We start from the raw sequence: 17,249 nt of genomic DNA on the forward strand, positions 1-17,249 counted from the left end.
AGAGAGAGAGAGAGAGAGAGAGAGAGAGAGAGAGAGAGAGAGAGAGAGAGAGAGAGAGAGAGAGAGAGAGAGAGAGAGAGAGAGAGAGAGAGAGAGAGACAGAGACAGAGACAGAGAGAGACAGAGACAGAGAGAGACAGAGACAGAGACAGAGAGAGAGACAGAGACAGAGACAGAGAGAGAGAGAGAGAGAGAGAGAGAGAGAGAGAGAGAGAGACAGAGAGAGAGAGAGAGACAGAGACACAGAGAGAGAGAGAGAGACAGAGAGAGAGACAGAGAGAGAGAGAGAGAGAGAGAGAGAGAGAGAGAGGGGGGATAGAAAAGAGATGAAGAAAAAGAAAAGTGGGATCCAAACCACTATGTGCTTCCGCTGTGTATTGAACCCGGGATGCCTTTATTACAGGGCGACGATGCTACCACTGCACCAATGGGAAGTCCATTCTTAAAAAAAAGTAAATGTCTAAATATGCAGCTTCCTTGTATCACAGTTCACTTCCACTGGGGATCGAATCCGGGTCTCTCGCATGGTAGACACCACAACGTCCAAGCTACCATGGCTACAGTATCAATATTGGTATTATTAGTATCAGTAAAAATTTTATACTGGTCCATCTCTAGTAAATATATATGATCGTATGTGCTGAACTCGCAAGTACACAAAAGTGTCTTTAATAAGAGTAACCTATTGTAAACCATTGAACTGAGTCGTTAGTTCATAGCTTGCAAACCAGCAAGCACTGAGGTACTACAAGTGTCGCATCTTATTAGGGATGGGACAATATGAAATTTTGGCCGATACCGTTAAAGTACCAATATAAAATTTACCGATACCGATAACCGATATTCTACCGATCCCATATAAAATTAGAAATGGTCCTGGAAGAACCTGAAAGGTTCACTGACCTCCTTAAAAAATGTGTGTTTCAAAGTGACTGCAGTGAAAGAGGAATTGCATATTTAGACATTTACTTTTTTGAAAGTAGGGCATGGAGATTATCCACAAAAAGTACAACAAAAATGGCAGAATTTTGCACTAAACTATCAGATATTTATCGATATATCGGATCGGTAAAATAATTGGTAGTTTTACCGATATGCCTATATTGGCCGATACCGATAGAGTACCGATTAATCGGTCCCATCCCTACATCTTATTGACAAAACAAGATAGTGCAGTGGTTCACAATATTTTTCATCTCATGGCAGCCTTAAGTGTTTCAAATTTCTTCTGCAGCACCCTTAAGTGTTTCAATTTTTTTTCGCAGCACCCAAGTCAGAATATAGGCCTATCTAACACTTGTAACACTCAGTGTGCTTAGATTGATTGCCTTACGTTAACAAATAAACACATATTTGAAATTCAGAAACATTTTACATGTAAATACAGACTACCAAGTAAGTATCATTTCAGTGAAAATTTTGCAGTGCCCCTGTAACTCGGCAATGGCACCATAGTTATTAAGGTATAATGACTGAAAAAAGGGCATACCTTCATGTGCATTTCATGGACCATAGAATACTTACACTTAGTATAACATCCGGTGCATTGATAGATCTTCCTTGTCCCTGGTACCGTACTGTATATTTCAAATAGCCTCCGTAAGATTTCAATTGGTTGCCATGGTAGTTTTCGGGCAGTGCAAAATATGGGTACACATTCTCTCCTAATCCTAAAACGTCGCGATCTGCAGACTGGGAATATAGCTAGAAATATAAAGCAAATCACTTACTGTTAATACTTGTCATTTTTTTTAATATCAAAATTGAAAAAGAAAAAAAACAAAAAAAAAAAAAACATTGAGGCCATGTTCAAAATATGTCGGCACTTGAGGGAAGTGCACAAACTTCAGGTGCAATCTAAATCCCAGATAGCACAGACAGCTTGCAGCAAGCATGAAGCAAGCTTACCACGGCAAGCTAAGTAGCTAGCAGCAAGCTTCTTGCCATGGCAAGCTGTATGCAAGCTTGCCAAGGCATGCTTGAGTCAAGCTCACAGAATGCAATGCTCGAAGTAAGCCATAATGTGTATCTTTAAGCCAAATTTATATATATATATCAATACAAACATGGTTGTAATTTACATTGTATACACATTTATGCATACCAGCAAAACTAGAAACAATTGGGGCTACTTAACAACAAACACCCATGTTTGTGACATCACAGTTTCTCTTTGCAGCTTATAGAAACTTTTCGTGCTCCCTCAAAATAGGCAATAGTTAGGATGAAGAGTTCAATGAACTAATCAATAATCAAACAATCTGTAACTATACACTGGTATTCAATTCACCGCATTTTATTTTCGGATCTTCGTTGCAACTTCAATATTCACACACCTTTCGAAGGATAATAAAATACATTTTTTCACTAATTACAAACAAAGTTATCCTTACTGATGTTACTAAAACTTATGTTTGTTTAACATTTGTGTGTATGCCGCATGGAATAAAAGCTTTGGTGCTTTATTCGCACTGGAATTTATTCCACTGTATTTCAGTTTTATTTCATTTTGTCACTATTGTTTATGTTTAATAAGTATCTCTATTGCTATATTAAATGGGTGTGTCATTGTTTTACTTTTAAAAAAAAATGCATCCTATCACGCTAGTGATCACATGCATCAGGCTTATGTCGAGCTTGCCATGTCAAGCTTGCTTTCACAAGCTAAAAGGAAGATATCGCAAGCTTGCCGCAAGCTTATGTGCTATCTGGGATACCTTCATTCTCAAACTGTACTTACACTGTAGGTCTGAATGTGATGATTCTGGAACCAATCAATAAGACATCACATAAAAAAAAAATCTTATCTTCTTGCCACCAGCAATTATTCTTCATCAGAATTCTTACATATTTTGGTTCCAAGTTTCTCAGGCAATTTTGGAATACCAGGTTTGTCAGGCAATTTTGGAACACCAGGTTTGTCAGGCAATTTTGGAATACCAGATTTGTCAGTCAATTTTGGAATGCCAGGTTTGTCCGGCAATTTTGGAATACATACCAGGTTTGTCAGGAAATTTTGGAATACCAGGTTTGTCAGGCAATTTTGGAATAAATTTACAGATCATTCTGTGGTAATTGACCATCAAGGAATAAATGAATGAATATTTGGTTCCATTGGCACACTTGGAAATGTTGCATCCTTCAGAATATACAGAGAAAAATTCCCCTCATCAAAAATTCTTACCTTAGGGTTAACAGTTAAAACTGCATTTGCTACTCAGGAAAATCTGGTTTATTCAACAGAGGAAAGAGGGTGGGGGGATTGTTTTAATTTTCAAATCCCGGAAAGTACACAAAAATACCAGATTTTCTGTAACTTTTCCAGGTTTTTGGAGAATTTTCAAAATTCCGTGACATTTTTTTTCACTCATATGTTGATCTTCCAGACTTTTCCCAGGCAAGTGAGGAATAAAAACCACATCTTGACATTTATTTTTAACAAATACAGATAATGAGTGTACAGTCACGGACACTTCTGGGTTATAACATTTCTATTAACTTTCAATGGAATCGTTACAACCCAGAAGTGTCCATGACTGTACAACCCACTTGATCACATTAAAATCCTGGTCCGAGACTTCCAACAAGTTCACATATCATGTCTTCTTTTTATGTCCTTTGAACATGGCCTTAATGTGCCCTCACACTAACACAACAAACAAGGCATGCACATGTGAATTACATATAGCAACGAATAATCCTTTTCCAGGAAAGAGCTAAATCACGATCATGCAGAGACAGAGGAACAAAGTCCAAATTATTGCAACATATTACAAAAAGTCTCATATTTAAGTGTCTCAAGAGACTTAAGAAATGAGTCTCATATGAGAGAATCATTGCGTCAGAGGCAAACTGGAAGTTCCCATACCTGGAAGCCATTCCTTGGCAGTGGTCGGAGAGAAGGCTGGCCAGCTCTGAAAGGTGGTTCTTGTCTGATTTCAATTCCAGGACTGTCTGGGTCGACTTTTACGCCAAGGATCCTGTAGTTTGAAAGTGGAGGAGGTAGCTAGAACAACACAATTGCAATTAATGAACACATTCAAAATTAAATGGCTGCAAGTAAATATATAATGTTCATTTCTAGAACTCGTGCATTATTTCAATTCTGTGATGAAAACTCAGTAATGAGAAATCACCTTATTATTAAGGAGATTATTTTCAAAATTAAAAAGTCTGTAAATTTTATCATTATTACATTCCATCTCTTTATCATCAGTTGGGCAGGTCAATCAGTTCCTTATTGATATCGGTTACTCATGAATTGATTCATTGATAAAAATGTCCAAAGTTTTTTGTGACAAGTCCAATGCTGCCAAATAATATGTTAAAAATTGAGTGTGCCTGTTAAAAGAGTCCTTGCTGGCATATTCATGCCAATGAGATAGACAATTATGGGCTAGGGCGTGTTGAATTTTTCATCTTTAAAAATCCTGATATGAGGGGTGTTAAAAAGTTGTGGTATGATTAGGTAATTTGAAATATATTTTGGATATTTGTAAATATTTAGGTCTTGCTTGGTAAATATCTATGTGAAAAGTTCCTACTTTTTAACATTTTTTAAATTTTTCTGTCATTTAAACGTATGGGTTATTCCCAAATTTACATGAAAACAGATGTTGATAAGTGCCTAAAATTGATTACAAGTTATTGTAGTTCTCTTATATATGTATTGTAGTTATCTGCACTATTAATATTTTACTATTATTATGTTACATTTTGTACTATTAATATTAGTATTATACTCCTTTTTCCAACAGAGACTGAAAAATTTCCATTTTGAGAGTTGCAATCGGTGTCAACTGTGTCAATGACAGTGTGGCTGTGGAGTGGCAGATACTGTATGTGATAGTGAGGATATGAGAAACTATCCAGCTGCCAGTGTTGCAAAAGACATACATATGTTCTTGTTTCTCTTAGGATATATCCTAAAGTACTTGAAAAATGGGAACGAGCAAACTGTTCTTTTCTTTTCCCTGTTGTGAATTCAAGAGTTACAGTTTTAGCAAAGATTCAAGAAAGTTGGGAGCAAGCAAAAAACATATCTCTTGGAAGGGGCAAGTTAGATATTAAAGAAGCCTGTGACAGTGACAGTATTGTGAAGGATCTGTCACCCGATCAAGCGTATGGATATAGAATTACACAGGCCGTAAGAGCAGGTAAACTTCCCAATAATCTGGCACTTCTAGAAATTGGACCAGTGAGCCATTCAAGGTGGCTTACAACAGCAAACAGACTTTGTCGCTTGTGGGTTTCCAAACATGGCTTAAAAGGCAAAAACCTTGAGAATTTAAGGCTGATTGTGGAATACATCGTTGGTTTGTACTATCCGTGTTGGTTCAATATCAAAGTAAAACATTTGTGGATATAAGGGCCACGTCATTTGTTGTTTCAAATGCAACAGCTTAGACTGCAAAACAAGGCTGTAGTAAACTATGTTTTGCCCACTGTAAAGCGTTCAGCGTGGTATGCATTTAGTAAAATGTTAATTCAGACACTGTGCTCAAATAATAAGGAAGAAAAGAGAGATGGAATTCAAAAGATCATCGATTTGAGAGGTGGCAATGATGATACATTTGGAGACCTTTCAGTACGTTCAAGGTAGACACCTTCTATAAACACCTCTGCCTCAAACTTATTGGAGTTGATAAACTGGTTTGATGGAGTGTATGAACCTCCATTAACATGCAAAATGACCTTGACAGAAATAAAGGAATTTATTGACAAGCCTATGCAAGTGGCCTTGTCATGGTCAAGGGATTGAAAGATGTGTGAAACAAGTTACGGAGGCTGCAGGAAAAGTGTATACACAGGAAAAAAGGGGACAAGAAGCAGGTCGTCGGCTTTTGTCAAGAAATGAATCAAAACAGGACTTGATGAAACTTGTTATTAATTCTAATTAATGTTATTTTTTTTACTATAATAGGTTGTTATAAGATAAAGTAATGATATGTTGTTACAGCTGGAAACAAAATTTCTTTATATTTCCGCTTGTATAAAATGATTAAAAACTTCAACTTCGCTTCAAAATTCGAGTTTTTGGTTTTTTTTAGTGCATTTCAAACAAACCTTAATTTACCAAGCTAATCATCAACCAATCATAAAAATAATAGCAGATTTGGATTACTCATGTCCAATAACATATTTTCAGAACCCCTCATTGAGCAAATTCGCAATAGAAAATTTTCCGTCCTTAAATGACACGCCCTATTATGGGCTGAATCTGCCAAGTAAACATTATGTATATATTTTTCATCTTGTTGAAGAAAAGAAGTTTTGAATTAAATGTAGTCATGTGAATTCATTGCAGTATGTTTATTGACTAATGTTTAAAAGTTTTACATTTCAAAAATGATTTTATTTAATTGCAAGAATGTCTTCACTGAGCTGAATATTCTGTACACTTGGGTATTGAATATTATTATCAAATATTGTGCATTAGGACCATACATTACTGGGTCATATATTGTTATATATTTCGTTTTCTTGTTTAACTTAATGCAACAACATCAAACGGAAATTGCCAGATGATGTTGAAGTAGTCTCATTTATGAATTCATTTATTTTATAAATATTCTGCAACTGAGTGAACAATTAGTTTTCTAATTATTTTTTAATGAATAGAAAGGAATAAATCATATACTCTTGTAACTGATTTGTAATATGTAGAATCATTTTCGTTAAACCACATCAAAGTTATGGAACATTACTGCTTACCTGGTAAATGAACAAGTCGGCACTATCACAATCGCTTGTTACACCGAAACAGAAACATGTTATGCATTCACTTGGTGACAGTGCAGCATCATTGAAGTACCCAGAGGGACAGACAGTTTCAGGTCTTCTTATCACCAAGATTGCATCCGGCACGGCGAAAACAGATCCCTGGCTGTTGATTGCCTCACAACTGTAGGCACCTTGATCTGGCTCCTGTGCGTTAGGACAGACTAATGTTCCTACACCATTCACGCTTGTTGTCTGGCACTTTGGTGGAATGTGGCCCCAGTTTAGCCTCCACACGATTTCGGGAGTCGGAACACCGACAGCAGTGCAAGTGATGGTATACACTTCTCCCACAGAAACTTGAAGCATTGGAGGGGGTGGCACTTGAATATATGGTTTTGCTGTGGAAAAAAATAGGCAGGTACTTTAATAATCAGATTTGTATTTTTTTAATAACTTTTCTTCATCTTTAGAGTACTGTGATGATGAGGATGAATTAAATGAAATTGAAAAAGGAACACTCAGAAGGGAACACCTATAGTCATTTTCACGTTCAGAAGACACAATGGGCTCTTATGGGCAATGCTTTTCTTATGGGAAATACGAGCACGCTGTTGTGAAATTTCTGGATTTACAAATTTAGCTTAAGTAAAATCGGTATCTGCAGTTTTACAGGAAATTTTGAACAGAATGCGATGGTGAACACAAAAAAATGGTAACTTGCTTACATAATTTTAGATAAATTAAAAATGCAAATTTTCCGTGAAAACACAATTTTTGCATTGTTTTCATTCCTAACGTTGAAATATGCCGTAAAATTGAAGCATTCATTATTAAAAAAATTGACACTGTTTTTTAATTGTCATAGGTGATGGTGGTACTCAGAATTTATCAATACTTTAAAGCATATTCACATTAAAAAATATTCAAATAAAGTATGTGGAGATTTTTTATATTCGTGCAGTAGAAAATGTCGTCACTGGCCATTTTTTGTTCTGTAATTCCAAGTAAAAACTTCCAGCGACAAAGTTGTGGAGAAAATAATGAAATTATTTTTTATAACCACTCAAAGGTTCCCAGAAATATTACTTCCATGCATTTGGAGTTTCTTTTTAACCCGAACCACGCGCGAAGTAAGGAGACGTTGTCTGGCCATCTTGAGCCGACTCACGGCAGCATTCCGGCTATCACCACCAAGTTTTCGAGTTGTTATTTTATTTCCATTCAGTAAAAATATGAACTTCATGCAGTTTGTTATAATAGAATTGAAATTACTTAAATTTAATAATTGACAATTATTTCCAATGCTGCTGTTGTGAGCAACATTAGTGCTGTCGCAAATACACCTTGTTTTCGTTTACATTACTGTCGACATTAATACTGAAATGAAGATCACCTTTCAGTTTCCAACATACACATAAATTCATAGACACCATATTAACCTTTGAAAGGCTTTCCAACACGTGACAAAATATGGGGCTTCAAGATAGAAATATGACATGCCTTGCTTGAGTCATTCACATCTTATCAGTTCACGTGGGCCATAACTCATTTGTTTGTTTGGGTTGCAACTTGAATTTAACCCATGTGCCAGGTTCCCCTTACTTGAGTGAGAGATCTACTTTGGTCTGTTTAGACTTTTTTACTCTCCCGAAAAAGTGTTTTCAGTTGTGTGAGCTCTCAGTGATTTTTACTTTTTTAAGTGATTTCTGAAGTGTCATATTCGTGCATTACACTCGCCTGTGTAGTGATCGCAATGGATCATAGTAAAAAGGGTAACTGTAACATTCACAGTATAATATTAATATTAATAATTACATATAATTATCATTATATATACAAAATATGTAACACCTTCATTGTGAAGGAAGGTCATCATTTCCCGGCGACATGAGCTAGCGCTGTATTGGCAACACTGTGCGGTTTCTCCATAAGCGCCGTTGTGTCTTCTGAATGTGAAAACAACTCTAGGGATGTGCCGAAGCCGATTACAGATGTATGAAAATCGACAGAAGTGACATATCGGCATCGGTATCGACAAAAATCCGATATTTATACCGGTACAGATTATACTAGAGTTTTAGCTTCTAATAAGTTTTATATTTTAATTTTGTAAGATTTATTGAAAATTAGGTTCTGATTCTTCGTCATTGTAGAGTTTTTGTAATAAAATTATTGCAAACTCTCATTCAGAGGATCAACCTAACTCAAAATCAGAAATAAAGAGTACATTGTTGAACCAACTAGTCTAAGTGAACAGGATCTGCTGTTGTATTGGAAATTCAAAAATGAGTATTCAAACCTGAAGCAAGTGCTGAGAAAATACTTGGGCATACCTGCTGCATCAGTATTCAGTGAATGAGTGTTCGGTGTTGCTGAACAGATTTGTGATTAAGAGAAGAAGTAGGTTACTTCCAGAAGTGCTTCCAAAAATCTTGTTTCTGAAGTTGAATCTGGTAGCAGTAAATTTTCAACATTAAGAACAGTAATTCATTTTGCATTTCAAAGAACTGCTTGTGTACTAATGTTAAATCTCTTGAGAATCTATGTTCTTCTTAAAGGTTCACATAACCACTTTTTGTAGATGCAAATGTACATAGCAAATTTATTTTTGTTATGCTGAAAATAACATTCCATTTCCGTTTACACAATGCCATGAGTGGTATGAGCAATTCAAAGCAGGCAGAATATTCATTGATGATGCAAAGTGTGGACTGCCATCAACAACGTGTGGTGACGTGCATGTTGAGAAAGTGTTTGCTGATGTGAGGGGGCACATTAACAGTTGCCTGTCCATGAAATAGCATAAGAAATGGGATTAAGAGAAACGTCTTTTGTCAATGATTTTGGTGGAAAAACTCTGCCAAATTTGTTCCACGGCTGCTGACAGATGAACAAAAAGAAACATGTGTTGACATCAGCAAAGATCTTCTATTATTTCTCATGTAGTCTACGGTTATTACAAGCATAAAAACATTTTTTCGTTGCGACTTTTCAGGAGAACACACGCTCCCTTTATCAGACATTCATTTTTAGTTTCACTAAAGACACAGTTACAACAATGGTTAAGATTTTTTAAATAAAAAAGAGAAGGGTTATAAAACGAGTAATGGGAAACATAGATATGAATGTCTGGGAAGCTTCTTTCAATGCAGAAGAACACTGGAATACCAAATTAAATAATGAAAATGGTAACAAAGACCCACTATGGAGTTTCTTTTTCATAAGTGGAGTAAGCCACCATCTTTAAAATTTACATGGAGTAAGCCACCATCTTCAAAATTTAAAGTAACAGAAAACATCAAGAAACGCTGTGAAAGCAAGATTTTGATGATTTTGAATTGCCTGATCATATTTGGAATTCATAGTATTTTTTTAAATAAAAATAATGTGATAAAAAGTTTTATCTGAAATAAAAATAAAACAGACTGCTTGTTTTTTCAGTTATGTTGCTATATTACAACAATGTAACATTGACAACATCCATTGTATAAGGGATTCTCTTTTTATTTAAAAAATCTTAACCATTGTTATAACTGTATCTTTAGCCAAACTAAAAATAAATGTCTGATGAAGAGAGCGTGTGTTCTTTTGAAACGTCACAATGAAAAACTGTGTGTTTATGATTGTAATAAGCGTAGACTCCAAGAGAAATAGTTCTAGAATGCAAGCAATATGTACATACAAGAAAAAAGATTGCAAGCAATATGTACATACAAGAAAAAAGATCTTTTAAACTGAGCAAACCGCAGCAGCTAATTTGGCACCTGAGGATTTCTTTTTGTCTCCCACGTTAAAATCCAGCCTGAAAAAATGTTGCTTCCAGTCCATAGAAGAGGTTAAGGAAACTTCGCTCCGGGACCTGTAGGTTTTTCCTTGAAAAATGTATTCACAATCATACTGCAGCACGTAATTTCAAAACAACACCTATGATAAGACAAAAGTAGCAGTGCATATATGCATATTAAAAACAGCAAGAGTTACTCACAGCATCCAACTTCATCAGATCCATCCTGGCAATCAATTTCTGTATCACAGTGGAAAGACCGTGGAATGCATTGGTTTCCTGATTGGCACTGGAACTCATTGTATCTACATGAAGAACCTAAAAACAAAACAACATCTACTTCAGATATAAAGAAAGAAAGAGACATGTATCATGTTTGTTTCCACTGTACAATATATAACTATGAAGAAATGAAGATTATTATATCCTAGATAATATTTTGGAATTTTCAGTCTACAGAATATACAGGGTCATCCGATTGAGATGTCAGAAAAGTAAACCTTTATACACAAAAGGTTAATGTACGTATCTCTGAGCAGCTTGTTGTAATATAAGCAGAAAGGATGTAAGTTTCGAATGAGTGGAGGTTTACTGACTTCAGCTGCGTGGTGGCAGTAGCATGCAATACTGGAAAATTTCGCATACCATACGACACACTATGTGTGCTGTTGTGACGTGATCACCACCTTTGTTACCATACACATTAGCGCCGCCATGTGGCCGAAGTCTGTAAACCTCCACTCATTTGAAACTTACATCCTTTGTGCTTATATTACAACAAGCTGCTCACAGATACGTACTTTAACCTCTTGTGTATAAAGGTTTATTTTTCTGACATCTCAAACGGATGATTCTGTATGATTAAGATATTAAAGAAAAAAGGAATAATAAATAATGGATGGACCAATCTGTAATTTTGGCAATAACTGATAAAGTACCGATACAAAACTGACAACCGATATTCTACTGATCCGATATAAAATTCCAAGTGATCCTTGAAGAAACTGAATGGTTCACTGACCATCTTTTTACATTTTTGTTACATCCATTATTTCATACCTCTGAGGTGGATTTCCAAATAGCCCTCATGCATATAAATATTTACCTTGAATACTATGTGGCAGAAGAGCCAACACATATACCAAAAGCTTGCCTGTAATATTGGATAATTTTCTCTTCAATATAAGGTGATGCTAAAAGTTAAGTTTCCTAAAGACATGAATTGATTCTAGAATAATATATACAGGGGGTGGACAAATATATGGAAACACCCAACAAAAAACATATTTCCGTGACTAATATGGTGTAGGAGAACCTTTGGTGTGCAGAACTGCCTGCAGTTTTCTCAGAATGGACAAATAGAGATCCTGTTTGGTTTTCAAGGGAATGTTGTCCCATTCTTCCTGCCAAACATTGGCAAGTTCCGTTAACGATGATGGAGGTGAATATTGCTCACGCAGATTTCTCTCCAATACAGACCACAAAGGCTCAATAATAATGAGATCTGGCGATTGTGGTGGCCATGGTAGATGTCCCACTTCAACCTCGTGCTCAGAAAACTAGTCCTGGACGATGTGAGCTTTGTGAAGTGAAATAAGTCTTCATATTTTTCGTCACAATCCTACGCAATGTTCTGGCGTCTCTATCACTCAAACAACATTTCCATCCATGCTGGTGTTTATCGGATACGGTCATAATCTTGGATACCGTGCCTCGCGAAACACCAAACACTTCGGCTACCTTCGTTACGGAAGCACCCACCATACGGGCTCCAACAATTTGCCCACATTCGAATTCTGTTAGCTCTGACATGATCCACTGCCAACTGCACAGAACACTGTCTTCACAACAAATGAAGCTTCCAACGTACTGCGAAGGTTGGACAGGTAGTGGTATTGGGCGAATATGGCAGCGCAACCTACAAATGTTGAAATAAAGACATGTGAATTCAGATGTCCATTTCACGAGACGTTTCCAAATTTTTGTCCACCCCCTGTAGGTGAATACAAGGAAAATTACTCAGTCTCCAATAAGTTGAAGGCCTTTGCGTGTATACACTTTTTAAAGAAAAGTTCTGCACTATCGATACAGAAATGCCAGAGTTTATGATAAAGCAAGGCTCTACGTCTGTTGTAAGGTATCAGCAACTGTATTTACTATTCATAATTGGGAAAATAGAGACACGGTAGTATATAAATACGAAGAAACTAGTACTCACTTTTATCCGTGAAGCTGTTTTTTCTTTTTCGATTAACATCAGTGGCCACTGCCACCATCCTCATTGGAACTTGATGTACTGTTGCTTGGCGTGCGTCTTTTGTTTATAGTTCTCTGTCTGCCGCTAGGTGTGCTGTTGTTAACTGTGCGTCTGGGTCTGTGTCGTCTGCTATTTCCAGGCGATAACTGTTGTAGTAGGGGAATCCAAGTGTGGTGTGCTTGCCCGCAAGGAAACACATGCCATAATGAACTTCCCGCACGAGCTAAACATCGATAGCGGGCAAGCGCACCACACTTGGATTCCCCTATTACAACAGTTATCACCTGGAAATAGCAGACGACACAGACTCAGATGCACAGTTAACAACACCGCACCTAGCGGCAGCCAGAGAACTACAAACAAAAGACACACGCCAACCAACAGCACAGCAGGTTCCAACGAGGATGGTGACAGTGGCCGCTGAAATTAATCGAAAAAGACAAAACAGCTATGCGGATAAAAGTGAGTACTAGTTTCTCCGTATTTATTTGTATTTACTACTTTAATAGCTTGTTAAATACATCCTGTTCCGACCCATTGACATTGTTACACAACAATAACCAACAACTCTGATATAAAACATATTACTAAGAACCCTTATGTCACCTGGCAGAACCGCATTGAACAAACACTTCAGGGTCCTTGAAACAACTTGGGTGTAACTACTACATTCCAGGAGTCTATGCAGCAAGAAAACAAGAACAAGTCCTCTACACAGTAAGGAGTGACCCTTAGAGGGCTCAACCAATGAATGTGAGAGGATTGTGGAGGCAGATTGGCAACTGCAGCTACCAGCAGTTTTGCACTGCTTAGCTCACATTCTCCCCTTTCTTCTACCATTATGTGCGGCGTTGCTTCAGAGACTTCCATGATGAGGTAGTCTCATAACTGTCTAACAAATATAGTAGACAGTAAACACCAAATCTCACCGATCTGATGATTTGCTTTGTTGATTAGTAAATATAATGGACCACAGTATAACTGGGTACAAACTTACCAGGTGGATTGGTTGCACAGTTCCTTTCATCAGAATTATCACCACAATCATCGTCTGAATCGCATCTCCATGTTTTCATAACACATTTCTTGTTGTCGCATTGGAATTCGTTGGGTTCACAGCCTAGAGGGTCTGAAAATGACACATACATACATGGTTAGAAAACAGTGTTTCAATGCAAAAGAAGATTTACTTTCTAACACATTTCTAAAATGTTATGCTCATTTCCATTATCCACAATGAGCAGTTAAACACCCTGTATTGTTAATTTTTCATGTTTATGAGAGAGGTGAAGTGCATTTACCCATAATGGTGTGTCACGAAATGAAAAATGAAATGCAAAAAAAACTCGTAAACATGAAATTTTAAGTTTATTTACTGACATGACACTTTCTGAAATCTGAATTATCCTGAGAGTTATGCAATTCACAGAAAATTGATTAATTCTGCTGCAAATATTTGAGAAGCAAAAATGGATTCCTTTACACAGGATATCTGATACTGTGGTCGAAGATGGTATCTCCAAAGTTAGCAAAATTTTTGAAAAGCATCCCCCCCCCCAATGGTTTTATTGTCACTAAATTGTATTAGTTAAATCAATTTCCACTTCAAGAGCTGGTGTGAACACTACATACATGTACTATTATAAGGCAAAATTTTGTGTAATAAGTGTAGTTTTTAAATCAAATTTATGGTTATATTCAACATTTTTACACCAAAATGCCATTTTATACACAATTTTGTTTTACACCAAAATGCCATTTTATACACAATTTTGATCCAGAAATGTGTTGTTTTTGTACTGAAATCTTGATCTGCCTCTATCCACAACCATTTGTGCACAAAGTGTTTAAATGTGAAAATGCTTCATGTATAAAGAAATCAGCTAAGCTGCATGTATCATGGAAAACATTTGAATAGATATTACTCAACAATTAGCTTTAGAGATTCTTTAATCGGTAATGATCGATTGTTTCAGTTGGTGTCTTTTTTTTTAAGTCATTTTATGCACAGTAAGGCTAATTGGGACTAAACCTACGGTTTAAAGTGGGATCGGAAACACTATGTGACTCCACCGGGGATCGATCCTGGGACCCTTTCATTACAAGGCGATGATGCTACCACTGCAACATCGGGGAGGCCCTTTAATTGGTAATGAAGTTGAATGGTACTTACTGCAACGCATTTCATCAGATCCATCAGAGCAATCAAAGTCTCCATCGCAAACAAGTTGTTTTGAAATGCATTCTCCGTTGGAGCATGTTGCTTGGTTTATGCCACAGGCTGTAGGTGGTCGAGTAGGTGGTGGTTCATCTATAATTAGGAGATTTAATCACACACATTTATTTTCAGAGTATGACTCAACAGACTTGTCAAAGCATATGAAAGATGATTTAAAATTTTCATAGTGTTCACCCACAATTCTAAAATTAAAAAAATACACATATTAAGAGAGTATACGCAGGTTCCTCAGTGAATCAAAATCTGTATTATACAAGAGTATTGACATTACACTAATAAGAATGTACATTGGAGCAATCTGAGGCAGGTATTGGGATCACATCGTTCTATAATTTAACATTTTATACACAACCAAACTCTTATGACATAAATTACATATGGAAAAACAAACAATCTCATATGTTTATTAATATTATGGGCATTAATGGAAATTTAAGAAATCACACAGTACAATGATAAACATTTGTAAGAAATTGTAAATAGTAGACAAGTTTGAAACATCCTTTAGGATAAAAAGATTAGTAATATATACAGGTACAAGAGAAATTATTCAAATACTATGAACATCTAACAAGAGTTGTTAAACTGTGTTTTTAAATTAAATTCACCTAAGAAAATGCAGTTTAAAACAGTGAAGCAAATTCTACTTACCAAAAAAATGTTAAATGTAGGACAGCATAGAAAGAGTAATTTTTACAATTAATTTCTTACAAGCAAGAAGTATAGAGAAATAGCTATGCAAAATATATTTCTACATAAAAAACATATCTCTACAGGATATTAGTAGTCGATGTTATTACATTAAACAAATAATTAGCTTTATCTTACTGCTACAACTAAATTATGTAACTACACTTTGAAAGAATTGTAATGCTTTAATGAATTTCACAAAATAGGTGTGAAATTGTGTTGTTTTTTATACATGTTTCTTCTATCAAAAATTTCCACCACTTCAGGACCTTGAATATGAAGCCTCATGAGATGTTCATCTACAGCATATGGAAAATATTATTTCTATTTGGTGTCCACTGCTCATTATGTGAACACTGATATATGAATATACAGTGTGTACATAAACTCCGAACTCAATTTGAAAAATTGGTACTATTATAGTATGGGGGTGACACCTATATAAATCATATATTTCACACTTTTTACATTGCTAACGTACTATTTTGGAATGCGGAACATTTCCTAAGGTGAAATAATGCATTTCTAACTAAGATAATGTCTATTTCTTACATTTCCGAGTACTTACTGTTCCTTGTTATTTCGATTCTGTAACACATTATGGCGGGGCGATAGCGTACTGGTTGAGGGCACGTTGTGCAAGTGTTTTGTCGATTTATGCAGTGTTGCAACCTCGTCCACTGGAAAATACCTACTTTCATGCCCGGATTTGAAATTATGCTAATACCTCGCAAACCATTGACGTTAGCCCCAAAAACTATTTTTCGTAAGGTTAGGCAAGCATAGTTAAAAAAAATTAAAAATACTACACGTCATGTTCTAGTGAAAACACGGCGAGGTTGAAACACTGACTACGGGGTTACATCATCTAACATACTGAACATTGTGCTCTCATGCAGAAAGCAAATGGAGGCAGCAGAAACAGCGTGTCGGACAGAGATTTTCGCAGAAAACAGCATGCATTCGCATTAAAATGGATCAAAACTACATTCATGAACTTCCACAACACTACAGAAAATGATTTCCGTAAGTACTTTCTCCTGTAAATTTGAAGAAATCCGTCACCCCTATACTATAATGTTACCGAAAAATTTATTGTAGACAAAATGTTAGCACTATCGAGTAACAAAGTAGATTATTTTAAACAGTAAAGTTGATTTTTTTTTGTATTGCAGGTGTTTCTAGTAGTTCTATTTTCTGCCACTAGAGAGTGCTGGATTGGTCGTGCAGGAAACTGTGACCAGTGTGTGATGAAGTGGTCCCCTAGGTCTCCCGATATCACCCCCCGCATTTTTTTTATGGGGATATGTGAACAACCTTGTTTATGTCCCTCATCTTCTACGTGATGTTGTGATACTTAGGGGGAGAATTGAGCAAGCAACAGCCACAGTCACAGTTACAGAGAACATGTTGACCCGTGTTTGGCATGAGTTTGATTACTGTGAGACATTTGTCGGGTCACCAATGGTTCCCACATAGAGGATTTGTAACCAAATTGCCATGTAAAAAAAAAAAAAAACATTCATGTATTCTCTACAATATCTTGTATTCCTGAT

The 17,249-nt window shown here is 36.2% G+C and overlaps 1 protein-coding gene across 19 annotated transcripts in view; it reads right to left on the bottom strand.

Annotated features, from left to right (window-relative positions):
• The window catches only part of trol (terribly reduced optic lobes), a 1,072,318-nt gene that overhangs the window by 203,196 nt on the left and 851,873 nt on the right, over positions 1-17,249 (bottom strand). For all 19 annotated transcript variants that reach the window (XM_083114888.1, XM_083114893.1, XM_083114886.1 and 16 more), the window contains 6 exons: positions 14,938-15,075; positions 13,762-13,893; positions 10,709-10,825; positions 6,715-7,121; positions 3,869-4,006; positions 1,525-1,704 (listed from right to left, as the gene is read on the bottom strand). In XM_083114888.1, coding sequence (XP_082971014.1) covers positions 1,525-1,704; positions 3,869-4,006; positions 6,715-7,121; positions 10,709-10,825; positions 13,762-13,893; positions 14,938-15,075 — 1,112 coding nt within the window. The remainder of the gene's footprint in view (positions 1-1,524; positions 1,705-3,868; positions 4,007-6,714; positions 7,122-10,708; positions 10,826-13,761; positions 13,894-14,937; positions 15,076-17,249) is intronic.

This window comes from Lepisma saccharinum, chromosome 29 (assembly GCF_977018435.1).
Source record: "Lepisma saccharinum chromosome 29, izLepSacc3.1, whole genome shotgun sequence".
NCBI lineage: Eukaryota > Metazoa > Arthropoda > Insecta > Zygentoma > Lepismatidae > Lepisma > Lepisma saccharinum.